General features: G+C 43.4%; 1 protein-coding gene across 1 annotated transcript; it reads left to right on the top strand.

Moving 5' to 3' along the window:
• The first annotated feature begins 767 nt into the window (after positions 1 to 767).
• msh2 (mutS homolog 2 (E. coli)) lies at positions 768 to 23,345 on the top strand. Its single transcript, XM_029684755.2, has 16 exons — positions 768 to 1,017; positions 3,357 to 3,502; positions 3,587 to 3,865; positions 9,097 to 9,243; positions 9,457 to 9,606; positions 14,255 to 14,388; positions 17,828 to 18,027; positions 18,113 to 18,222; positions 18,289 to 18,412; positions 18,487 to 18,637; positions 18,713 to 18,810; positions 18,934 to 19,179; positions 20,958 to 21,162; positions 21,788 to 22,035; positions 22,115 to 22,278; positions 23,033 to 23,345. The coding sequence occupies exons 1-16, from the start codon at positions 810 to 812 to the stop codon at positions 23,207 to 23,209; spliced, it is 2,787 nt and encodes a 928-aa protein (XP_029540615.1). The 5' UTR covers positions 768 to 809; the 3' UTR covers positions 23,210 to 23,345.
• The last annotated feature ends 3,077 nt before the right edge of the window (positions 23,346 to 26,422 follow it).

The raw sequence follows: 26,422 nt of genomic DNA, 5'->3' as shown, positions 1-26,422 counted from the left end.
GACCGCGATCGAACCCGGGTCTGTAGTGTTGCCTCTAGCACTGCAGTGCCTTAGACCACGATGCAGTGCCTTAAACCGCTGTGCCACTCGGAAGGCCCACATTTAATCTTTTTGCGACACTTTGGCACTAAAGTTGCCAACTCGGGGGCCAGGGAAAATGTTTGACTCAGATGGCGTGTCGAGTGGAGATGAGAGTGAGAAGAATTGTATTACAGTGGTGAATGCAAAAGGAAATAAGTAAAATGGTAGTGGAAACTAGTCGTTTTTGGTTGGAAGAAGGGTTTTGAATCGATGATGATACCTGGGAGATCCGTTTGAAGTCTCTATTAAAATTGTGAATGAGGTGGCATCGATGAGAGTAAAGAGAGGTGGGTTTATTTTGTTTCAGGAAGTTGTGGGATTGGAATTTGTTGTGTGTGGATCTTCGAAGCAGGGCGCCTATCAAGGGTGTTATCTCTGGTTAGAGGCCAGGCTGTATCACAACCGGCCGTGATTGGGAGTCCCATAGAGCGGGGGCACAATTGGCCCAGCGTCGTCCGGGTTAGGGTCATTGTAAATAAGAATTTGTTCTTTGTCTGCTAACTTGTCTAGGTAAAGGTTAAAAAATTAAAAAATAAACAGAATGTCGGCCCAAATATATTTTGTTCCATCTTTTCCCACTGCCTGGGCTTCCTCTCACTACCATATTAGGTACTGCGTTGAAACGCCAACCGGATGCTTCACATTTATACATCCGGTGAAATATCTGTCTCATAGTTCTATCTGTGCGTAACTTCCCGTTTCTCCAGTCTGTGGCGGGAGATTCCAGCATGGCGGTGCAACCTAAACAGAGCTTGTCCATGGATGCTGCTGCCGAACATGGCTTCCTTACCTACTACTTTTCCATGCCGGAGAAGCCAGACACCACTTTCAGGGTCTTCGACCGGGGTGACTACTACACGGTGCACGGGACCGAAGCGCTGTTCGCCGCCAAGGAGATTTTCAAGACCAACGGAGTCATCAAGACCCTGGGCTCAGGTAGCTACACTTATTTAGCTCAAAGCTAGCCATCTGCATGGTTTTCACTTTAGATTAGCTAATCCTGATAGCTAGATGCTTAACTACTTCAATATTTGCGTGGGCTATTGTTAGCTTGATACATATGACGCTACCTAAATCCCAATTTGAGCTAACCTAAAATCACGCCACTTTTACGACCGGAATAGAGCTTTTCGTAGTATGTTATGAGAATTTACACAGCAGGGGCCTCGTTTATCAAAGTATTTGTCAAGGAACATGCCTGACATAATTGTTGGGACGCTTAAAAAAATTAAATTGAAAAAAAGTCATGTAACGTCAGACGTTATTCCCGCAGTAGTCCGTTTCGGTGAAAATCACTACAAAAAATGTGCTTCAGCCAAAGATTTATATAACTAAACCAAGATGGACCACAGTCTGTCGTTTCCAATGGGAACAAATGAGCCATGGGGGGCAGAGCGAAGCACGAATTCCCCGTTACACTCCTAAACAACGCGTTTAAAAATATATATATATTTTGCTAAAGTCAACAAACCATAGTCCACTCTGTTCATAACAGATTGTACTTTTGAGACCGGAACTGTATCGAGATCAAATGTTTAATCGTTGAGAGAATTTGAAGATTGTCGACCAAAATCTCTAGTTCCATCTTCTGCCAGCCAGTGTGCTTCCTCTAGTTTTTAAAAATTTATTTCACCTTTATTTAACCAGGTAGGCTAGTTGAGAACAAGTTCTCATTTGCAACTGCGACCTGGCCAATATAAAGCATAGCAGTTCGACACATACAACAACACAGAGTTACACATGGAAAGAACAAAACATACAGTCAATAATACAGTAGGGGGAAAAAGTATATATACAGTGAGTGCAAATAAGGGAGTTAAGGCAATAAATAGGCAAAGTAATTACAATATGGCAATTAAACACTGGAATGGTAGATGTGCAATAGATGGATGTGCAAGTAGAGATACTGTGGTGCAAAAGGAGCAAAATAAATAAATACAGTATGGGAATGAGGTAGGTAGATGGGCTATGAACAGGTGCAGTGATCTGTGAGCTGCTCTGACAGATGGTTCTTAAAGTTAGTGAGGGAGATGGGAATCTCCAGCTTCAGTGATTTTTGCAGTTCGTTCCAGTCAGTGGCAGCAGAGAACTGGAAGGAAAGGCGACCAAAGGAGGAATTGGCTTTGGGGGTGACCAGAGGGATACCTGCTGGAGCGTGTGCTACGAGTGGGTGCTGCTATGGTGACCAGCGAGCTGAGATAGGGCGAGGCTTTACCTAGCAGAGACTTGTAGATAACCTGTAGCCAGTTGGTTTGGTGACGAGTATGAAGTGAGGGCCAGCAAACGAGAGTGTACAGGTCGCAGTGGTGGGTAGTATATGGGGCTTTGGTGATAAAACTGATGGCACTGTGATAGACTACATCCAGTTTGCTGAGTAGAGTGTTGGAGGCTATTTTATAGATGACATCGCCGAAGTTAAGGATCGGTAGGCTGGTCAGTTTTACGAGGGTATGTTTGGCAGCATAAGTGAAGGAAGCTTTGTTGCGAAATAGGAAGCCGATTCTAGATTTAATTTTTGATTGGAGATGCTTAATGTGAGTCTGGAAGGAGAGTTTACAGTCTAGCCAGACACCTAGGTATTTGTAGTTATCCACGTATTCTAAGTCTGAGCCGTCCAGAGTAGTGATGCTGGATGGGCGGGCAGGTGCGGGCAATGATCGGTTGAATAGCATGCATTTAGATTTATTTGCGTTTAAGAGCAGTTGGATGCCACTGAAGGAGAGTTGTATGGCATTGAAGCTCGTCTGGAGGTTAGTTAACAGTGTCCAAAGAAGGGCCAGAAGTATACAGAATGGTGTCGTCTGTGTAGAGGTGGATTAGAGAATCACCAGCAGCAAGAGCAACATCATTGATGTATACAGAGAAGAGAGTCGGCCTGAGAATTGAACCCTGTGGCACCCCCATAGAGACTGCCAGAGGTCCGGACAACAGGCCCTCCGATTTGACACACTGAGCTCTATCAGATAAGTAGTTGGTGAACGAGGCGAGGCAATCATTTGAGAAACCAAGGCTGTTGAGTCTGCCAATAAAAATGTGGTGATTGACAGAGTCGAAAAGCTTGGCCAGGTCGATGAATACAGCTGCACAGTAGTGTCTCTTATCGATGGCGGTTATGATATTGTTAAGGACCTTGAGCGTGGCTGGGGTGCACCCATGACCAGCTCGGAAACCAGATTGCATAGCGGAGAAGGTACGATGTGATTCAACATGGTCAGTAATCTGTTTAACTTGGCTTTCGAAGACCTTAGATCTGTATTTATTGTGTGTGTGTGTAGGTAGCCGCAAGCTGGAGAGTGTGGTTCTCAGCAAGACAAACTTTGAGGCTCTGGTCAGAGACCTGCTGCTGGTGAAACAATACAGAGTGGAAGTCTACAGGAACCAAAGCAAATCCAAGGATCACAGCTGGCAACTGGAGTACAAGGTACAAACACAGCCATAGACACAATCTGAAGGTTACATTTACAAGTCTTGTAATATTTCTCTCTTTCACTACTTCTCTCTTCAGGCGTCTCCAGGGAATCTGAGCCAGTTTGAGGAGGTTCTATTTGGTGGGGCTGAGGGAAGAGGGGCTGGTTCAGCGGGGGTTGTGGCCGTACGGTTGGCTGTCGGGGGTGACGGACAGCGCGTGGTGGGCGTGGGCTATGTGGACGCGTCCCTAAGGACCATGGGAGTGTGTGAGTTCCTTGATGGAGAGACTTTCTGTAACCTGGAGGCTCTGCTTGTGCAGCTGAGCCCTAAGGAATGTCTGCTACCACAGGGTGACAACACTGATAACATACGACAGGTAGGTGTGCGTGTGTCTATGCAACAGAGAGAAAATGTCTTTGTGGGAGGTGAATGAAGTCTGTGAGAAAGGGACTGACTGTGAGGTGAGGAAGGAAGGGAGTGAGTGATTGAGGGGAGGGAGGGAGGGAGTGAGTGAGTCTATATAAAGTACCAGTCAAAAGTTTGGACACCTACTCATTAAAGGGTTTTTCTTTATTTACACTATTTTCTACATTGTAGAATAATAGTGAAGACATCAAAACGATGAAATAACACACATGGAATCATGTAGTAACCAAAAAAAGTGTGAAACAAATCAATCTATTTTATATTTTAGTTATTTCAAAGTAGTCACCTTTTGCCTTGATGACAACTTTGCACACTCTTGGACGGATGATTGTGTAGGCCAGATCATCTGATGCAGCACTCCATCAATCTCCTTGGTCAAATAGCCCGTACACAGCCTGGAGGTTTGTTTTGGGTCATTCTCCTGTTGAAAAACAAATGATAGTCCCACTAAGCACAAACCAGATGGGATGGCATATTGCAGCAGAATGCTGTGGTAGCCATGCTGGTTACGTGTGCCTTGAATTCTAAACCAATGACTGACAGTGTCACAAGCAAAACACCACCACCTCCATGCTTCACGGTGGGAACCACACATGCGGAGATCATCCGTTAACCTACTTTGTGTCTCACAAAGTCACTGTGGTTGGAACCAAAAATCTCAAATTTGGACTCATCAGACCAATGGACAGATTTCCACCAGTCTAATGTCCATTGTTCGTGTTTCTTGGCACCAAGCAAGTCTCTTCTTCTTATTGGTGTCCTTTAGTAGTGATTTATTTGCAACAATTCAACCGTGAAGGCCTGATTCACACAGTCTCCTCTGAACAGTTGATGTTGAGATGTGTCTGTTACGTGAACTCTGTGAAGCATTTGTTTGCACTGCAGTCTGAGGTGCAGTTACCTCTAATGCACTTATCCTCTGCAGCAGAGGTAACATGAGAGACAGTTTCATCATTGCGCTTGATGGTTTTTGCGACTGCACTTGAAGGAAGTTCTTGAAGTTTTCCACATTGACTGACCATGTCTTAAAGTAATGATGGACTGTCATTTCTCTTTGCTTATTTGAGCTGTTCTTGCCATAATATGGACTTGATATTTTACCAAACACAACTGATAGACTCAAATGCATTAAGAAGGAAATTCCACAAATTAACTTTTTAAGAAGGCACACCTGTTAATTGAAATGCATTCCAGGTGACTACCTCATGAAGCTGGTTGAGAGAATGCCAAGAGTGTGCAAAGCTGTCATCAAGGCACAGGGTGGGTACTTTGAAGAATCTCAAATATAAAATATATTTAGAACTGTTTAACACTTCTTTTTTTTGGTTACGACATGATTCCATATGTTATTTAATCATTTTGATGTAATCACTATTCATTCTACAATGTGGAAAATAGTGTAAATAAAGAAAAACCCTGGAATGAGTAGGTGTCCAAACTTTTCACTGGAACTGTATATACCTGTGTGTTCGTCCTTCCTTCGGAAAGTATTCAGACGAAGTTGACTTTCCCCCATTCTGTTACGTTAGAGCCTTATTCTAAAATGGATAATAAAACCAACTCCGAAATCTACACACACTACCCCATAATCAGAAAGCATTATTTTTTTTGTGTATGTTATTTACAGACTCTTTTGCTATAAGACTCAAAATTGAGCTCGGATGCATCCTGTTTCCATTGATCATCCCTGAGATGTTTCTACAACTGGATTGGAATCCACCTGTGGTAAATTCAATTGATTGGACATGATTTGGATAGGCACACCTGTTTCATATAAGGTCCCACAATTGACAGTGCATGTCAGAACAAAAACCAAGCAATAAGGTCAAAGGAATTGTTTGTGGAGCTCCGGGACAGGATTGCGTCGGCACAGATCTGGGGAAGGGTACCAAACCATTTCTGCAGCATTGAAGGTCCCCAAGAACACAGTGGCCTTCATCATTCTTAAATGGAAGAAGTTTGGAACCACCAAGACTCTTCGTAGAGTTGGCTGCCCGGCCAAACTGAGCAATCGGGGGAGAAGGACCTTGGTCAGGGAGGTTACCAAGAACCCGATGGTCACTCTGACAGAGTTCCTCTGTGGAGATGGGAGAACCTTCCAGAAGAACATCTCTGCAGCACTCCACCAATCAGGCCTTTATGGAAGAGTGGCCAGACGAAAGCCACTCCTCAGTAAAAGGCACATGAGAGCACGCGTGGAGTTTGCCAAAAGGCACCTAAAGGACTTTCAGACCATGAGAAACAAGATTCTCTGGTCTGATGAAACAAAGATTGAACTCTTTGGCCTGAATGCCATGCGTCACATCTGGAGGAAACCTGGCACAATCCCTATGGTGAAGCGTGGTAGTGGCAGCGTCATGCTGTGGGGATGTTTGTCAGCGGCAGGGACTGGGAGACTAGTCAGCATTGAGGCAAAGATGAACGGAACAAAGTACAGAGATACTTAATTAAAACATGCTCAGGACCTCAGACTGGGGCGAAGGTTCCCCTTCCAACAGGACAACGACCCGAAGCACACAGCCAAGACGACGCAGGAGTGGCTTTGGGAATGTCCTTGAGTGGCCCAGCCAGAGCCCGGACTTGAAACCAATCGAACATCTCTGGAGGGACCTGAAAATAGCTGTGCAGCAACACACCCCATCCAACCTGACAGAGCTTGAGAGGATCTGCAGAGAAGAATGGGAGAAACTCCCCAAATACAGGTGTGCCAAGCTTGTAGCGTCATACCCAAGAAGACTTGAGGCTTGTAATCGCTGCCAAAGGTGCTTCAACAAAGTGCTGAATGAAGGGTCTGAATACTTATGTAAATGTGATTTCAGTTTATTTTGACTAAATTAGCTAACATTTCTAAACTAGTTGGGTATTGTGTGTAGATTGAGAGGGTGGGGGACAATTATAAATCAAGTTTTATCTGTCAAATGCTATATAACAGGTGTACTATTTATTTATTTTACCTTTACCTTTATTTAACCAGGCAAGTCTGTTAAGAACAAATTCTTATTTTCAATGACGGCCTAGGAACAGTGGGTTAACTGGGGCAGAACGACAGATTTGTGCCTTGTCAGCTCGGGGGTTTGAACTTGCAACCTTCCGGTTACTAGTCCAACACTCTAACCACTAGGCTACCCTGCCGCCCTTACAGTGAAATGCTTACCTACAAGCTCTTAACCAATTTCAAGAAAAAATGATTGAAAAATAGATTAGTAAAACATTTTTAAAGTAATTTAAAGAGCACCAGTAAAAAAAAAAAAAGTAGTGAGACTATATACAGGGTTCCTGGTACAGATTCAATATGCGAGGGCACAGGTTAGTCAAGGTACATATTACTTCAATTATATGTAGGTAGGTTTAAATTGACTGTGCAACGATGATAACCAGCGTATCAGCGGCGTAAAAGAGGGGTTACAATGCAAATAGTCTGGGTAGCCATTGGATGTTCAGGAGTCTTATGGCTTGGGGGTAGAAGCTGTTGAGAAGCCTTTTTGACCTAGACTTGGTGCTCCGGTACCGCTTGCCGTGCTGTAGCAGAGAGAAGTCTTTGACTAGGGTGGCAGGAGTCTATGACAATTTTTAAGGCCTTCCTCTGTCACCGCCTGGTATAGAGGTCCTGGATGGCAGGAAGCTTGGCCCCAGTGATGTACTGGGCTGTACGTACTACCTGTGTAGTGCCTATAGGTAGCTGGCAACCAGTCAGGATGCTCTCGATGGTGCAGTTGTAGAACCTTTTGAAGATCTGAGGACCCCTGCCAAATATTTTCAGTCTCCTGAGGGGGCATAGGCTTTGTCCTGCCATCTTCACGACTGTCTTGGTGTGTTTGGACTATGATAGGTTGTTGGTGATGTGGACACCGAAAAACTTGAAGCTCTCAACTTTCTCCACTACAACCCCGTCCATGAGAGTATGGGCGTGCTCGGTCCTCCTTTTCCTGTAGTCTACAATAATCTTATTGATCACGTTGAGGGAGAGGTTATCCTGGCACCACACGGCCAGGTCTCTGACCTCCCTATAGGCTGTCTCACCATTGTCGGTGATCAAGCCTACCACTGTTGTCGTCGGCTAACTTAATTATGGTGTTGGAGTTGTTCCTGGCCATGCAGTCATGAGTGAACAAGGAGTACAGGAGGGGACTGAGCACGTACCCCTGAGGGACCCCTGTGTTGAGGATCAGTGTGGCGTATGTGTTGTTGCCCACCCTTTCCACCTGAGGCTTTGTACGCGCCTCTGTGTGTGGAGTAAAGGTGGTCTAGAGTTTTTCTTCCCTCTGGTTGCACATTTAACATGCTGATAGATATTAGGTAAAACTGGTTTGTGTGCCTGCATTAAAGTCCCCGGCCACTAGGAGTGCTGCCTCTGAGTGTTTTCCTGTTTCCTTCTGGCCTTATACAGCTTGTTGAGTGGGGTCTTAGTGCCAGCATCGGTTTGTGGTGGTAAATAGACAGCTACGAAGAATATAAATGAAAACTCTCTTGATAAAACGTGTGGTCTGCAGCTTATGAGATACTCCACCTCGGGCTAGCAAAACCTTGAGACTTCCTTACTATTAGATGTTGTGCACCAGTTGTTGTTTACACAGACCGCTACCCCTTGTCTTATCGGAGGCAGCTATTCTATCTTGCCGATGCAGCGCAAAACCCGCCAACTGTATGTTATCCATGTCGTCGTTCAGAATAAGATATCCGTTTTTAATGTCCCGTTGATGGGATGGATATACGTGATCGTAGTTCGTCTATTTTGTTATCCAATGATTGTACGTTGGCTAATAGGACGGATGGTGAAGGCAGATTACCCACTCGCCGTCGGATCCTTCCAAGGCACCCCGACCTATGTCTCGATATCTCTCTTTCTCCTGCGAATGACGGGGATGAGGGCCTTTTGTCTGAAGTAAATCCTTCGTATCACTCTTTTTAAGGAAAAAAAATGTCTTCCAGTACGAGGTGAGTAATCGCTGTCCTGATATCTAGAAGCTCTTTTCGATCATAAGAGACGGTGGCAGAAACATGATCTAAAAACAAGTTACAAATAATGCAAAAACACACAAGCACAATTGGCTAGGAGACTGTGAAATGACAGCCGTCTCCTTCGGAGCCATTGTAGAGGAGATGGCTGTAACCCAACAAAATGTGGGAAAAGCCAAGGGGTATGAATACTTTCTGATGGCACTGTGTATATAACGTGTGTAGGTGGTGCAGCGTGGCGGTGTGTTGCTGTCAGACAGAAAGAGAACAGAGTTCAATAGTAAAGACATGACCCAGGACCTCAACCGACTGCTACGGACCAGGAAAGGGGAGGCCAACGCCTGCAATGTTCTGCCTGAACTAGACAAACAGGTAACACACACAAACCGACTCGTATAGGATGAGTCTTAATAAACAATTGTTGTTAACGCTGTGGGTCGGTCTGGGTTGCAGCAGTTTGTTATGCCAGCGTGCATTGCCATTAGTAAAGTTATTTATATAACCGCGTCGCACATGGGATAATATGACTGTTTCCAAACACAACCCACTCTGTTAGTAGTAAAATGACATGTCTGTGTGTTCCAGGTAGCTATGTCATGCTTGGCAGCAGTGGTTCGTTACCTGGAGTTGCTGTCTGACCAATCAAACTTCAGCTCCTTCAGCTTGACGACCCTTGACCTGAGCCAGTACATGAGGCTGGACAACGCTGCTGTACAAGCCCTCAACCTATTTCAGGTACATTTCAGGTAACATTTAGCATTTAAGTTGATCAACTATGAATAATTCACATCACAAGCGCGGGCCAAATGCGTCAATGTTCTAAAATGCTATTACGGGAGAACACCGTTCTCAAACATGCACCTGATGCGCATGTTTAAAAAAAATAATGCGACAGAGATGGATATACAGCGTAATAGTAGAAACTTGGAGGGAATATCTGAAGATGCAACAATAGGATTGTGCCTTACTGACAGAATAAGCTATAGGCTATGTAAAATGTCCAGGTTTCCATCAATGATATGGCTGGTTAGTCATGGCATATGTAATTATTTAGGTTATGGAAAAATATAATTGTAGAATATCATTCTAATGTTAAGCAAATAGGCCTATTAGAATGCACTTTTGACTCTCTCCCAGCCTGTATTTCTTTATTTTATTTTACCTTTTATTTAACTAGGCAAGTCAGTTAATAACAAATTCTTATTTTCAATGACGGCCTAGGAACAGTGGGTTAACTTCCTTGTTCAGAGGCAGAAGGACAGATCTTTACGTTGTCAGCTCTGGGATTCGACTCTCTAACCACTAGGCTACCTGCCTCCAGCAGGCCCAGAATTGAGGTTTTGTGCCCGGAGTTGCTATGGCATTTGCATTAGCTGTAGGCTGTGGCTAGCTACTAGGTTATTGTAGAAAATATGGTTGTATCTCCCTGAACTGAATTCACACTGTAAAATGTGCTAAGTATTTCTGCATCACGCTGCAACATTGCCTGGCTGGGGGCTGTGCGTGCACACTTGAAGAGCTGAGCGACGGATTCATTTTTAGAAGCGCTGTGCACAGGCATAAACGTTTTTAATATACTGAAGTGAGACTTTGTCCTTGTGATTCTTGGCTATTTACAATGTTTTGTTCACAAGCTAGGTTGAGTTTCAACTGCTAGGGAAGAGAATAGAGGTCGACCGATTTAATCGGAATGGCCGATTTTTAATTAGGGCCGATTTCAAGTTTTCCCAACAAGCAGATTTAAAAATGTTATTTTTATTATTATTTTTTTTTTTACACCTTTTAATCTTTATTTAACTAGGCAAGTCAGTTAAGAACACATTCTTATTTTCAATGACGGCCTAGGAACGGGAGGTGGGGGGGGTTTAACTGCCTTGTTCAGGGGCAGAACAACAGATTTTTACCTTGTCAGCTCAGGGATTCAATCTTGCAACCTTACGGTTAACTAGTCCAACGCTCTAACCACCTGCCTCACGAGGAGCCCATCTGTTACGCGAATGCAGTAAGAAGCCAAGGTAAGTTGCTAGATAGCATTAAACTTAATCAATCATAATCACTAGTTATAACTACACATGGTTGATGATATTACTAGTTTATCTAGCGTGTCCTGTGTTGCATATAATCGATGCTGTGCGCATTCGCGAAAAAGGACTGTCGGTGCTCCAACGTGTACCTAACCATAAACACCAATGCCTTTCTTAAAATCAATACACAGAAGTATATTTTTAAACCTGCATATTTAGCTAAAAGAAATCCAGGTTAGCAGGCAATATTAACCAGGTGAAATTGTGTCACTTCTCTTGCGTTCATTGCATGCAGAGTCAGGGTATATGCAACAGTTTGGGCCGCCTGGCTCATTGCGAACTAATTTGCCAGAATTTTACGTAATTATGACATAACATTGAAGGTTATGCAATGTAACAGGAATATTTAGACTTATGGATGCCACCCGTTAGATAAAATACGGAACGGTTCCGTATTCACTGAAAAAATAAGTCTGTTTTTCGAAATGATACGTTTTTGGATTCGACCATATTAATGACCTAAGGCTCGCATTTCTGTGTGTTATTATGTTATAATTAAGTCTATGATTTGATAGAACAGTCTGACTGAGCGATGGTAGGCACCAGCAGGCTCATAAGCATTCATTCAAACAGCACATTTGTGTGTTTTGCCAGCAGCTCTGCTGTTTATGACTTCAAGCCTAACTACTCCCGAGATTAGGCTGATGTAACGATGGGGTGCGTGCTAATAGCGTTTCAAATGTCACTCGCTCTGAGACTTGGAGTCGTTGTTCCCCTTGCTCTGCATGGGTAACGCTGCTTCAAGGGTGGCTGTTGTCGTTGTGTTCCTGGTTCGAGCCCAGGGAGGAGCGAGGAGAGGGACGGAACTATACTGTTACACTGGCAATACTAAAGTGCCTATAAGAACATCCAATAGTCAAAGGTACAGTGGGGCAAAAAAGTATTTAGTCAGCCACCAATTGTGCAAGTTCTCCCACTTAAAAAGATGAGGCCTGTAATTTTCATCATAGGTACACTTCAACTATGACAGACAAAATGAGAAGAAAAAAATCCAGAAAATCACATTGTAGGATTTATAATGAATTTATTTGCAAATTATGGTGGAAAATAAGTATTTGGTCACCGACAAACAAGCAAGATTTCTGGCTCTCACAGACCTGTAACTTCTTCTTTAAGAGGCTCCTCTGTCCTCCACTCATTACCTGTATTAATGGCACCTGTTTGAACTTGTTATCAGTATAAAAGACACCTGTCCACAACCTCAAACAGTCACACTCCAAACTTCACTATGGCCAAGACCAAAGCGCTGTCAAAGGATACCAGAAACGAAATTGTAGACCTGTACCAGGCTGGGAAGACTGAATCTGCAATAGGTAAGCAGCTTGGTTTGAAGAAATCAACTGCGGGAGCAATTATTTATTATTTTGGTAAAAACTCAACTCGTCGTGTTTGGAGGACAAAGAATGCTGAGTTGCATCCAAAGAACACCATACCTACTGTGAAGCATGGGGGTGGAAACATCATGCTTTGGGGCTGTTTTTCTGCAAAGGGACCAGGACGACTGATCCGTGTAAAGGAAAGAATGAATGGGGTCATGTATCGTGAGATTTTGAGTGAAAACCTCCTTCCATCAGCAAGGCCATTGAAGATGAAACGTGGCTGGGTCTTTCAGCATGACAATGATCCCAAACACACCGCCCGGGCAACGAAGGAGTGGCTTCGTAAGAAGCATTTCAAGGTCCTGGAGTGGCCTAGCCAGTCTCCAGATCTCAACCCCATAGAAAATCTTTCGAGGGAGTTGAAAGTCCGTGTTGCCCAGCAACAGCCCCAAAACATCACTGCTCTAGAGGAGATCTGCATGGAGGAATGGGCCAAAATACCAGCAACAGTGTGTGAAAACCTTGTGAAGACTTACAGAAAACGTTTGACCTCTGTCATTGCCAACAAAGGGTATATAACAAAGTATTGAGAAACTTTTGTTATTGACCAAATACTTGTTTTCCACCATAATTTGCAAATAAATAAATTAAAAATCCTACAATGTGATTTTCTGGAATTTTTTTTTCTCATTTTGTCTGTCATAGTTGAAGTGTACCTATGATGAAAATTACAGGCCTCATCTTTTTAAGTGGGAGAACTTGCATAATTGGTGGCTGACTAAATACTTTTCTGCCCCACTGTATATGAAATACAAATGGTATAGAGAGAAATAGTCCTATAATAACTACAACCTAAAACTTCTTACCTGGGAATATTGAAGACTCATGTTAAAAGGAATCACCAGCTTTCATATGTTCTCATGTTCTGAGCAAGGAACTTAAACATTAGTATTTTACATGGCAGATACTGCACTTTTACTTTCTTCTCCAACACTTTGTTTTTGCATTATTTAAACCAAATTGAACATGTTTAATTATTTATTTGAGGAAAAATTGATTTTATTTATGCATTATAATAAGTTAAAATAAGTGTTCATTCAGTATTGTTGTAATTGTCCAAATACATTTTTAAAAATCGGCCGATTTAATCGGTATCGGCCTTTTTTGTCCTCCAATAATCGGTATTGGCGTTGAAAAATCATAATCGGTCGACCTCCAGAAGCGAAGCAACACCGATGCTAGTCAGATTCTCAATCCCACGGGCACAAACATGACATGTTTCGCAACCCCGGTGAGCATGTCTCATCTGATATTTTGGATAAAGATCTTTGGTCACAAAAAATTAAATGAAACAATATACAACATTACTGCTCAAAAAGGTCAAGGCGACCATTCTTCAGTGACTGAAGGAGGGTGAAGCAGAGAAATTGAAAGCTGGGGAACACGCACACCTGTTCTTTATGGTATATTGTTATGTTTTAAAGGGGCAGCTGGTGGTGGAATGTAATGTCTCTAAATTAATTTCCTTCAGTAACCAGTTCACAATAACATTGTTCTCTCTTAGACGTACATGTTGTCAGCATGTTCAATGAGTACATTATAATTATTAATGTAATGTATGTTTTTGTTAAGATGCAAAAAGTTTATTATTTTTCGTAACAAATGAAGTTTATGTAATATAGATGTCTCAGAAATACACCAATTACTTTAAAAGCACTGCCAAGGACATAGACTCATGTTGGAATATCAACATTTAAAAAACAAGTATTTGAATTTTGGGACAGTTGAAATTGCACTTTGGGACCGGAACGGTGAGGAAAAAATATGTTCGTCTCGAGCCATGGTTACTACATACTATTTAATCGACTTAGTGAGTATACGTTGCAGTTCAGTGTGCGGGTAACCCCAAACATTGTGCTCCTGGTATTTGTCTTGATTCCGAGCAGTCTGAGTCTGTCCTGATAGGCTCGTTCTCCCCAGGGTTCTCCCGATGACACCAGTGGAGCCCACTCATTGGCCGGGATTCTGAATAAGTGCCGCACCCCTCAGGGCCAGCGATTGGTCAACCAGTGGATCAAACAGCCACTCATGGACAAGAACAGGATTGAGGAGAGGTGAGGTCCAACATCTCTTCAACCCTCTCTCCCTTTCTCTTTCACTCATCTCAGTACTCTACCAAAGAGAATGTCCATGAACAACTCCAGAAACTGCTTCGACAATAGAAATCCCTGATCAGGTTTGTAGGCAGCGTCATGGCGACTTTAGCTCGCTAAGCTCATGCGCATGAATGTGTCATCAGGTCTAACGGTTGTGTTGTGCAAGCCATCAAATAAAAGGCACTCCTTCGATATGAAGTTGTTTTTGACAAATGGAAGAGTCCGTTTTGTCAAGGTTGTAGTAATGACTAATCATATGATAAAAAATGTATCATACCAACTATTACTGCCTGCTTGAATGGTGAATAGCTCCAATACACATGAAATGACCCCTGGAATCGATAGAACACCGCTCAGAGATTCACATATGATATAACATTCAAAATGGGTTAATCTTTCTTTTAAGGACGAATGCAGGGGTGTGTGCTATCTCAAGTTATGACGTCAGTGATTTTCAGGTCGCAAAGTCGGAGCTCTAGAAAGATGCTTGAATTTCCGAGTTGGATGACAGTTCAAAGTGATTTTTTTTCTCCCCAGAGTTAATTGTTTTAAGTTCCCAAGTTGTCTTGAAAGCACCAAAGTCGGAGAGTTCCCGAGTGCCCAGTTGTTTTGAAAGCGGCATTATTGATCTATTAACTAATGTCACCAGGCAGGTCAATACTCCATCTCATCTGAACAGGCTGACATTTCAGGCTGTCTCTTCAAACGGCTCTTAAACGAAAAGGGAATTTTTGCCATTTCACAGCGTTCTTCCAACCTCCATACTGTGGAATATATAAAACACAGGAAAATCAAGTCAACTGCAGGATTTGAATATGCGATCATCTGACTTTGACCTCTTTTGCTAACATGGCCTTCAATATGACATCTTCAAAGCAAGTCATGTCGCACTGCTGTGAGTGGACGTCAACATTAGTACATTGACACGTTTTATTCAACAAAAGCAATGTCACAAAATATCATCGCGTCAATTGTAATGGAAGCCACAGATGTAGGATACATTTTCTAAAGCTAGAATACATTGTTATCCATTCGACCGGTGGATTCTATCGTCCAACTTTAAAAACATTTTTACCTTTATTTAACTAATCAAGTCAGTTAAGAACAAATTCTTATTTTCAATGACTGCCTAGGCACAGTGGGTTAACTGCCTGTTCAGGGGCAGTACGACAGATTTGTACCTTGTCAGCTCGGGGGTTTGAACTTGCAACCTTCCGGTTACTAGTCCAACGCTTTAACCACTAGGCTACCCTGCGACTGATGATTGACAAATCAATTTGTAAGGCACGTGATGTTATTACATACACTAAGGTTGGAGTCATTAAAACTTGTTTTTCAACCACTCCACAAATTTCTTGTTAACAAACTATAGTTTTGGCAAGTTGGTTAGGACATATACTTTGTGCATCACACAATACATTTTTCCAACAATTGTTTACAAGCAGATTATTTCACTTATAATTCACTATCACAATTCCAGTGGGTCAGAAGTTTACATACACTAAGTTGACTGTGCCTTTAAACAGCTTGGAAAATTCCAGACAATTATGTCATGGCTTTAGAAGATTCTGATAGGCTAATTGAAATCATTTGAGTCAATTGGAGGTGTACCTGTGGAGGTATTTCAAGGCCTACCTTCAAACTCAGTGCCTCTTTGCTTGACATCATGGGGAAATCAGCCAAGAAAAAAAATTGTAGACCTCCACAAGTCTGGTTCATCCTTGGGAGCAATTTCCTTACGCCTGAAGGTACCATGTTCATCTGTACAAACAATAGTACGCAAATATAAACACCATGGGACCACGCAGCCATCATTACCGTTCAGGAAGGAGGTATGTTCTGTCTCCTCGAGATGAACGTACTTTAGTGGGTAAAGTGCAAATCAATCCCAGTACAACAGCAAAGGACCATGTGAAGATGCTGGAGGAAACGGGTACAAAAGTATCTATATCCACAGTAAAACGAGTCCTATATCGACCTAACCTGAATGGCCGCTCAGCAAGGAAGAAGCCACTGCTCCAAAACCGCCATAAAAAAGCCAGACTAAGGTTTGCAACTGCAGATGGGGACAAAAATCGTACCTTTTGGAGAAATATCCTCTGGTCTGATGAAACAAAAAAAATAACTGTTTGCCATAATGACCATCGTTATGTTTGGAAGAAAAAGGGTGATGCTTGCAAGCCGAAGAACACCATCCCAACCGTGAAGCACGGGGGTGGCAGCATCATGTTGTGGGGTTGCTTTGCTGCAGGAGGGACTGGTGCACTTCACAAAATAGATGGCATCATGAGCAAGGAAAATTATGTGGATTATATTGAAGCAACATCTCAAAACATCAGTCAGGAACCTGACTCCGTTACACCAGCCCTGTCAGGATTTAATGGGACAAAATTCACCCAACTTATTGTCGGAAGCTTGTGGAAGGCTGCCAGAAATGTTTTTTTTTTGTTTGTTTGTTTTTTTGACCCAAGTTAAACAATTTAAAGGCAATGCTACCAAATACTAATTGAGTGTAAGTAAACCTCTGACCCACTCATTCTATCTACTATTATTCTGACATTTCACATTCTTAAAATAAAGTGGTGATCCTAAACTGACCTAAAATGGGATTATTACTAAATGTCAGGAATTGTGAAAGTTGAGTTTAAATGTATTTGGCTAAGGTGTATGTAAACTTCCGAATTCAACTGTAACTATGAACACATTTAATTCCAAATGCCTACTGCTTGCAAAATCCAGTCATTCAACTCTAAAAATATTTAATTGCGAGACACGGCTGGTCTTGACTTTGAAGAATGCCTGAATTGCTTTATACTGCAATTCAAAGTTTCACCATCAAATTGTTAGATTTTTACTAGGCCTTCATGAGTGCAAGGTACGCCATGAATATTAGGCTTTTCTTGCATTGTATCCATGCTGGCTTTTGCGATGGGTGGGCAGGGCATACAGCGTGTCGCCACTTTATTAATGCACAATTTGCTGAAATGGAAACACTTAAACCACTTTAATTTTATTAAACATTCTAGATTTAAAAATATATATATATGTTTTGACAACAGTTCAATGGAAACGCATCATGGCAGGCAATTGTCGCATCTACTTCCTTATGCAAACTTTCTAAATGTTAACAAAAAAAATCACTGGACAAGTTAATGGAAACTTAGCTACTGGCTCGACTGTGGGTTGTGCCTTTTTAGATTTGAGAGAAAAATAACTAAGGATACATTTTTCACTTCTCCCATTGACTTCTCAACCCCCTGGTCTGTCGAGCCTGCTCCGAGGCGTTCCCAGAAGTATTAGCAGTGTTTCCTGTAGCCCTCTGTTCTGCTGCCACCTTCTGGTCTTTCCTAGTACTGCAGACCCTACCTGTGAATTCTCATTGTGTGTGTGTGTGTAGACTGGACCTGGTAGAGTGCCTCGTGAATGACGGTGAGGCCAGACAGACTCTTCAGGATGATCTGTTGCGGCGGTTCCCAGATCTCCACCGCTTGTCCAAAAAGTTTCACCGGCTCTCGGCAACACTGCAGGACTGTTACCGTGGTTACCAGGCCGTGGGCCAGATCCCTGCACTTCTGTTGGCTCTGGAGAAACACCAAGGTACACACGTGCACGCACGCACACACACACATACTAAGATGCACGTGCGCGCACACTAACTCCCTAGCACCGTCCTGTGTTGTAGGAAGTCACCAGATGCTGTTGGGGGCCGTGTTCATCTCTCCTCTCAGAGACCTGCAGGCTGACTTTATCAAGTACCAGGAGATGATAGAAACTACACTGGATATGAACCAGGTAGGGTGTGTGTGTGTGTGTTCCGTGGTAGAATACACTAGATGTGAACCGTGTGTGTTTTTGTAGGTGGAGCACCATGAGTTCCTGGTGAAGGCGTCGTTTGACCCGGTGCTCTCTGAGCTGAGGGAGAAGATGGACACACTGGAGAACAGCATGCAGAGTGTACTGAACAGCGCAGCACGGGAACTGGGTACACCACACAGACACAGACACACACACAGAATAGACACACACCAGTGTATTTCATTGTGTGTGTGTGTATAGGTCTGGATGCTGGTAAGACGGTGAAGTTGGAGTGTAACAGTGTGTTGGGGTATTACCTGAGGGTGACCTGTAAAGAGGAGAAGAGTCTGAGGAACAACAAAACATTCACAACACTGGACGTCCAGAAGAATGGAGTCCGGTTCACCAACAGGTTTGGCGCTCACACACACACACACACACACAATTTGCCCCGCGGGGAGATAACTTTTTCTTTGTGTGTGTGTAGTAAGCTGAGTTCTTTGAATGAAGACTACACCAGGAACAGAGAGGAGTATGAGGAGGCTCAGAACGCCATTGTTAAGGAGATCATCAGCATCGCCGCGGGTGAGGACACGTACACACACACTGCAACTTCCTATCAGGTTTGATGTAGCATTTTTGGTAGAAATTCATGTTGGAACAGAGTCTCCTTTTTCGTTTCTTAAATATACCCTTGGACGTCCCCAGGTTACGTGGACCCCCTGCAGTCGTTGAGTGACGTCATCGCCCAGCTGGATGCGGTGGTCAGCTTCTCTGTGGCGTCAGTCTCTGCCCCCATCCCCTACGTCAGGCCACGCCTCCTGGCTGCGGACCGCAGGCGCCTGGAGCTCCAACAGGCCAGACACCCCTGCCTGGAGTCGGACGCAGACACAGCCTTCATACCTAATGATATATCCTTCATACAGGGGGAGCAGAGCTTCTATATCATCACAGGTACACATGCACAGCTCTTTTATTTTGAGAGGATTTCAGAGGAGGCTGCAGCCGTTCATTCACCCGTTTAAACGGGATTTGACTGAACACCAAGTCGGAGGACATTAAAAACAAGGGCTAAGTTCCATTCGCGATCTCCGGTTTGGTACTATAATTTTTGTTGCGTTCGGTACTTCTGTCACGCGTCTCTCACACGATTGAGAGGATCAAGTCTATAGCGCGAAGAGGTAAGATCCCGCTACACTTATTCATTGCTAGAGCTGTCTGGGCTGCATTGTTAACTCCCAACTCCTGCTGCACACAAGTTGGCACACTTGAATAATGCAACACGGCATGTTGAAACTGTTAATTACTGTTCGCAAAACAATATCCACACTGGCTAAAACACTTTCACAATGCAAGAAGATACTGGTAGCTTCCAGCTTTAATTGTAGGCTAACTTTCTCTGCTAATTTACAGCTGAATTCACTACCCTCGTACTTTGTTTGTGAAACCATAATGCTAAATATGCTGATTTCAAAGCGTTATTAATTCACTTAGTCTCCCTCGCCAACAAAAACAAATTTGCTTAATCTTCCTCGCCTTCTGGTTCCCACAAAGTCAGATTCCACTTCCTCTCCTCATGTCTCATTACTTTCTTAGAGCCGGCGCACACTTTTATCAGGGTGCTTCTTCTATGCAAATGTTGTTGGTCAGGACAACACAATAAGTTCTCCTGGCAGTTGCCAATTAAATAAATCTTAAATGGCAGGGACTTTGTCATCTGTAGCCCCGTGAAATGAGCTAAAACAAACTCAATAATATGCCTTCACCTGTATTGTGAGTAGACCTAGGCTACATCTTGATTTACCCAGTTCATCAAGAGATGTACCATTCAAATAATTGATTATCGTTATGTTTCGGTAGTTAGATTGGTAAAAAGTCAATTGACTGGATAATTGATGAATTAAACCTTGGCCTACAATCGGAAATCAAAGTAACATCATAAAAAAAAATCTGCCAGTTTAAGATGGAGATCTTCTTTTTTTGTTGTTGCATGGCTGCGTCTCAATCCGCCGATATTGCCCTTCCTTCCACATCTGTGGTGAAAGGTGGCAGAGCTAGAGCAGTGTTTGTCCGACCGTGAGACATAACGAAAACGTCTGTGGCGTCCGAACGGTTTGGCCTATAAAACTATTATGGCCACTCTATTGAAAGATGACCCTCACGAACACGATGGTGTTCTCCGTTTTGCTCTAGGATGCCAACAAGACTCGTCTTAAGATCCCCGGTACCAGATTTTAAAAAATGAACGTTGAGTGCCTAAAATAAGTACATGTAAATGAAAATAAACACATGGTTTCCTGATCTTATCTCCGATATAGGACAGACACTTCAGAACAAACTTTGTTTTGGACTGACCTCTGTTCCATTAAGTGAATCTGTTATTCATTGCGTTTGTATTGGCTAATGGCAGTAATGCCAAATTCAATGTTTCATCCAATCATTTTTTATATTTTTTATCTTGAGTCTTAAAATTCAAAATCCAATAGTTAACCTGGTATCAAAGTCAAATTGATGGTATCAGGACAACACTAGTGTCCATACCATAGACTTTATAAGGGTCAATACCCATAAACTGAGCACACCATGGAGACGTGCACAATTGTCTTGATACATTTAGCCCGAGAAATGCACAATGCTCTTCTGTACTGTATGTGCTACGTTCATTTTAGTACAAACACACACCCCTCTGGCCTGACGTACAGATTTACATACACTAACCCTCCCCTCCACAGGTCCTAATATGGGCGGGAAGTCTACCTTCATCAGGCAGGTGGGCGTGATCTCTCTGATGGCTCAGATTGGCTGCTTTGTCCCCTGTGAGAAGGCGGAGCTAAGCATGATTGACAGCTGTCTGTGCCGTGTGGGGGCGGGGGATAGCCAGCTCAAGGGCGTGTCTACATTTATGTCCGAGATGCTGGAGACTGCAGCTATTCTCCGGTGAGAGCACGCACGCACACGCCACCATCTCTGCAGCTCTTTTCTCTTTTAGTTTAGTCAAATCCTTTGCTCTCCCTGATTACATGATCAAAGTGCTTTGTTGTGCATCATTGATAATGAACATGTACAGGAAACTGCAACATAAAGGGTATTAATAGGGCTTTGGGGCACCACGAGCCAGAACAGCTTCACTGTACCTAGGCATAGATTCTACAAGTGTTTGAAACTCTATTGGAGGGATGCGACACCATTGTTCCACAAGAAATTCCATAATTTTCTGTTTTTTTGATGGTGGTAGAAAATGCTGTCTAATGCATATGTTTTTAATTGGGTTGAGGCCTGGTGACTTAGACTTGATTTACATCGTTTTCATGCTCCTCAAACCATTCCGTGACCACTAGTGCCCTGTGGAAGGAGGCATTGTCATCCTATCATAGCCATGATAGCCAAAATAATAGCCTGCCCAGCATTTTTGATTTATGACCCTAACCATGATGGGATGTTAATTGCTTAACTCAGCAAACACACCTGTGTGGAAACACCTGTTTTCAATGTACTTTGTATCCATTATTTTTGGCAGTTGCCTGTACGTTGACTCAACTGTTACACTGTTTTCTCTCCCTAGCGCTGCCACGAAGAACTCTCTAATAATAATCGATGAGTTGGGTCGCGGAACATCTACATTCGATGGCTTTGGTCTGGCCTGGGCCATCAGTGAACACATCGCCTCGAAGATTGGCTGCTTCTGTCTGTTTGCCACTCACTTCCATGAGCTTACGGCGTTGGCCACACACCACCTCACCGTCCGCAACCTGCACGTCACCGCTCTGACCACTCAACACACACTCACCATGCTCTACAGGGTCAAACCAGGTACACACACTACACTGTAGTATCCAGTATATACACACAAACATCAGAACAGAGGTTGACAAAGTATGTGTGTGTTTAGGTGTGTGTGACCAGAGTTTTGGGATCCATGTGGCGGAGTTGGCGTGTTTCCCGCCGGCGGTGGTTGCCATGGCAAAGCAGAAGGCTGCAGAACTGGAGGAGTTTCAGGAGGAGCCGAGTGGGGAGGAGGGGCCAGAGGCCAAGAAACGACGCAGCGATAAACGGGTAAACGCACACACTACTACAACGCTAAGACAAGGTCGTTTTGGCATGTAGAACTATACAGAACAAAAATATAAATGCAACATGCAACAATTTCAGAGTTTACTGAGTTACAGTTCATATAAGGAAATCAGTCAATTCAATTAGGTCCTAATATATGGATTTCACATGACTGGGCAGGCGTGTAGTTTGAGGGCATAGGCCCAGCCAATCCATATTCGTCTTCGGCTTTATTACAGACAGAAATACTCCTCAGCACCACCGCCCGCCCCAACCCCCCTCAGACAATCCCACAGGGGAAGAAGCCGGATGTAGAGGTCCTGGGCTGGCGTGGTTAGTGGTTGAGGCCAAATTCTCTAAAATGACATTGGAGGCAGCTTATGGTAGAGAAATTAACATTCAATTCTCTGGCAACAGCTCTGTTGGACATTCCTGCAGTCAGCATGCCAATTGCACGCTCCCTCAACCTGAGACATTGGTGGCCTTTTGTCCCCAGCACAAAATCATGCTTCTTGATATGCCAGGCATGTCAGCTGAATGGATTAGCTTGGCAAAGGAAAAACGCTCACTAAAAGTGATGTAAACACATGTTTGCACAAAATGAGAGCGAAATAAGCTAATGGAAAACTTCAGGGATCTTTTATTATCAGCTCATTAAACATGGCACCAATACGACATGTTGCTTTTATGTATTTGTTCGGTGTAGAATGACTTGGCTTCATAATTACTCCAACCTTCTAATACCATCTCTTTCCAGGAGGGAGAGGTATTGATCCAGTCGTTTCTGGAGAAGGTGAAATCTCTGCCGGCAGTCACCATGACTGACCAGGAGGTGAAGGCGGAGCTTAGAGCCATGAAGCAGGAGCTTGTTGCCCATAACAACGCTTACATCACTGAGCTCCTGGCACGCTCCGCCCCTATCCACACAACCTGAGACCGGTCGTACGGTACACACACACGCATACCCTAGTGAGGTGTCATCTACAGTAGTTTGGTCAATTTTCCCTTAACATTTTTCTCGTTATTTGACCAGGTTACCAATAAAATAAACCTCTTTAAACAAGTGCAAATCATTGTGTTTTCTTGAAAGTAATGATGGTTGCATGAATAAACCCCATCCCTCGTAGCTGAAATCATTAGTTTCTATTGGACTAATTCTGGTAGGTCCCTCCAGTTTCATAGGCATACTGCATTTCAGTAAAAATTTGAAGAAACTATTTATTGAATGTCTAAATACATTGGGGTAAATCATACAGACAAGTCATTAACAGAATAAATCTTTTTTCAGATCAAGTTCAAGCTATAAATAATGTTGGTGTGGGTTTTGACACGCATCAAATCTGAGTGAGACTTTATTTTATTTAGCCTGGCTGACATGACTCGTGGTACACAGGGTCCTGGCTAGAAGGGATCCAGCTTTTGTCAAATTAACGGCAAAAGTAGAATTTTGCCCTTAGTTTGACGACCTGGACCCTCCTAGCCATGACCAGCGACACACAGCTTGTTTCTCTAAACTTGTTTTTCTTTCTGGGGGTGGGGTTGAGACCTATCATGCTTTGGATTGGTATAGGGCAGCGCTCGAGTGAGAGACCGAGGGGGAGGGCAAAACAATTAGTAAGAAAGCTCAGGTCCCTTCATTAGATGCTTCATACCTACATCAAGGAGCATTTCCAGACTCTGAAGTCAGAAATACTGAATTTGGCTTCAACCAGATTAGCTCCGGATGCCTGACAGAAAAAAAGACATGGCCTGAAACTTTGGCAACTAAGTTGTTTTTTTCACTCTTTGTGCTGGATAGTAAGAATAACACCGACAGATACAAATAAAAATTAAAAGATGGTCACTTCGAGTTCTTAGGAAACTATGCAGTATTTTTGTTGTACTATTTCTTACATTTTCTACCCTGGGAAAAACTATAGGATATAGGAGCACCACCAACATTACGACCAGGAATACAACTTTCCCGAAGTGGATCCTCTGTTCGGACCTCCACCCAGGACAAATGATCTAATACCAGGAGCCGACCCAAAAAAACGGAGCCGCAGAAGGTGGAGAGGCCTCCTGGTCAGGCTCCGTAGACCACTCCCTAGTATACTACTCGCCAATGTCCAGTCTCTTGACAACAAGGTAGACGAAATTCGAGCCAGGGTTGTCTTCCAGAGTAACATTCTCTGTTTCACGGAACCATGGCTCTCTCGGGATATGTTGTCGGAATCGGTTCAGCCACCGGGCTTCTCCATGCATCTCTCCAACAGAGAAACACTTCTCTGGAAAGAGGAAGGGTGGGGTGTATGCTTTATGATTAACGACTCATGGTGTAATCATAACATACAGGTACTCAAGTCCTGCTCACCCGACCTAGAATTCCTTACAATCAAATGCCGGCCGTTTTACCTACCAAGAGAGTTATTTTCAGTTATCATCACAGCTGTGGACATTCCCCCTCAAGCGAACTTCACTGGACTCTATGTAAACTATACAGTTGTGGCCAAATGTTTTGAGAATGACACAAATATAAATGTTCAAAGTCTGCTGCCTCGGAAGATATTTTTGTCAGATATTACTATGCAATACTGAAGTATAATTACAAGCATTTCATAAGTGTCAACGGCTTTTATTGACAATTACATGAAGTTGATGCAAAGAGTCAATATTTGCAGTGTTGACCCTTTTTCAAGACCTCTGCAATCCGCCCTGGCGTGCTGTCAATTAACTTCTGGGCCACATCCTGACTGATGGCAGCCTATTCTTGCATAATCGATGCTTGGAGTTTGTCAGAATTTGTGGGTTTTTGTTTGTCCACCTTTCTCTTGAGGATTGACCACAAGTTCTCAATGGGATTAAGGTCTGGGGAGTGTCCTGGCCATAGACCCAAAATATCAATGTTTGTTCCCCGAGCCACTTAGTTATCACTTTTGCCTTATGGCAAGGTGCTCCATCATGCTGGAAAAGGCATTGTTCATCACCAAACTGTTCCTGGATGGTTGGGAGAAGTTTCTCTCTGAGGATGTGTTGGTACCATAATATATTCATGGGTGTGTTTGTTCTTAGGCAAAATTGTGAGTGAGCCCACTCTCTTGGCTGAGAAGCAACCCCACACATGAATGGTCTCCAGGATGCTTTACTGTTGGCATGACACAGGACTGATGATAGTGCTCACCTTGTCTTCTCCGGACAAGCTTTTTTCAGGATGCCCCAAACAATCGGAAAGGGGATTGATCAGAGAAAATGACTTTACCCCAGTCCTCAGCAGTCCAATCCCTGTACCTTTTGCAGTATAGTCTGTTCCTGATGTTTTTCCTGGAGAGAAGTGGCTTCTTTGCTGCCCTTCTTGACACCAGGCCATCCTCCAAAAGTCTTCTCACTGTGCGTGCAGATGCACTCACACCTGCCTGCTGCAATTCCTGAGCAACAAGCTCTGTACTGGTGGTGCCCCGATCCCACAGCTGAATCAACTTTAGGAGACGGTCCTGGCTCTTGCTGGACTTTCTTGGGCGCCCTGAAGCCTTCTTCACAACAATTGAACCGCTCTCCTTGACGTTCTTGATCCGATAAATGGTTGATTTAGGTGCAATCTTACTGGCAGCAATATCCTTGCCTGTGAAGCCCTTTTTGTGCAAAGCAATGATGACAACACATGTTTCCTTGCAGGTAACAACAATGATTCCAAGCACCACCCTCCTTTTGAAGCTTCCAGTCTGTTATTCGAACTCAATCAGCATGCCAGAGTGATCTCCAGCCTTGTCCTTGTCAACACTCACGCCTGTGTTAACGAGAGAATCACTGACATGATGTCAGCTGGTCCTTTTGTGGCAGGGCTGAAATGCAGTGGAAATGTTTTTTGGGGATTCCGTTCATTTGCATGGCAAAATGGGACTTTGCAATTAATCATCACTCTTCATAACATTCTGGAGTATATGCAAATTGCCATCATACAAACGGAGGCAGTAGACCTGGAAAATTAATATTATTGTCATTCTCAACTTTTGGCCATGACTGTATATATCCGGAGGCTGCATTTATTGTAGCTGGGATTTTAAGAAAGCAAATGAGAACAAGGCTACCTAAATTCTATTAGCATATTGATTGCAGGACACGCAGGGCTAATACTTGACCACTGCTACTCAAACTTCTGTGATGCATACAA

The sequence above is a fragment of the Oncorhynchus nerka genome, linkage group LG16, assembly GCF_034236695.1.
Source record: "Oncorhynchus nerka isolate Pitt River linkage group LG16, Oner_Uvic_2.0, whole genome shotgun sequence".
In the NCBI taxonomy this organism is placed as follows: domain Eukaryota; kingdom Metazoa; phylum Chordata; class Actinopteri; order Salmoniformes; family Salmonidae; genus Oncorhynchus; species Oncorhynchus nerka.
This window is presented reverse-complemented; position numbering and strand designations above follow the sequence as displayed.

Excerpts from the sequence above, each read along its gene's own strand:
- msh2 (XM_029684755.2), top strand. The coding sequence starts at position 810 with ATGGCGGTGCAACCTAAACAGAGCTTGTCCATGGATGCTGCTGCCGAA. Across the intron at positions 9,607-14,254 it reads AAGCCCTCAACCTATTTCAG|GGTTCTCCCGATGACACCAG; the intron begins GTACATTTCAGG and ends CGTTCTCCCCAG. Across the intron at positions 18,223-18,288 it reads CTACACTGGATATGAACCAG|GTGGAGCACCATGAGTTCCT; the intron begins GTAGGGTGTGTG and ends GTGTTTTTGTAG.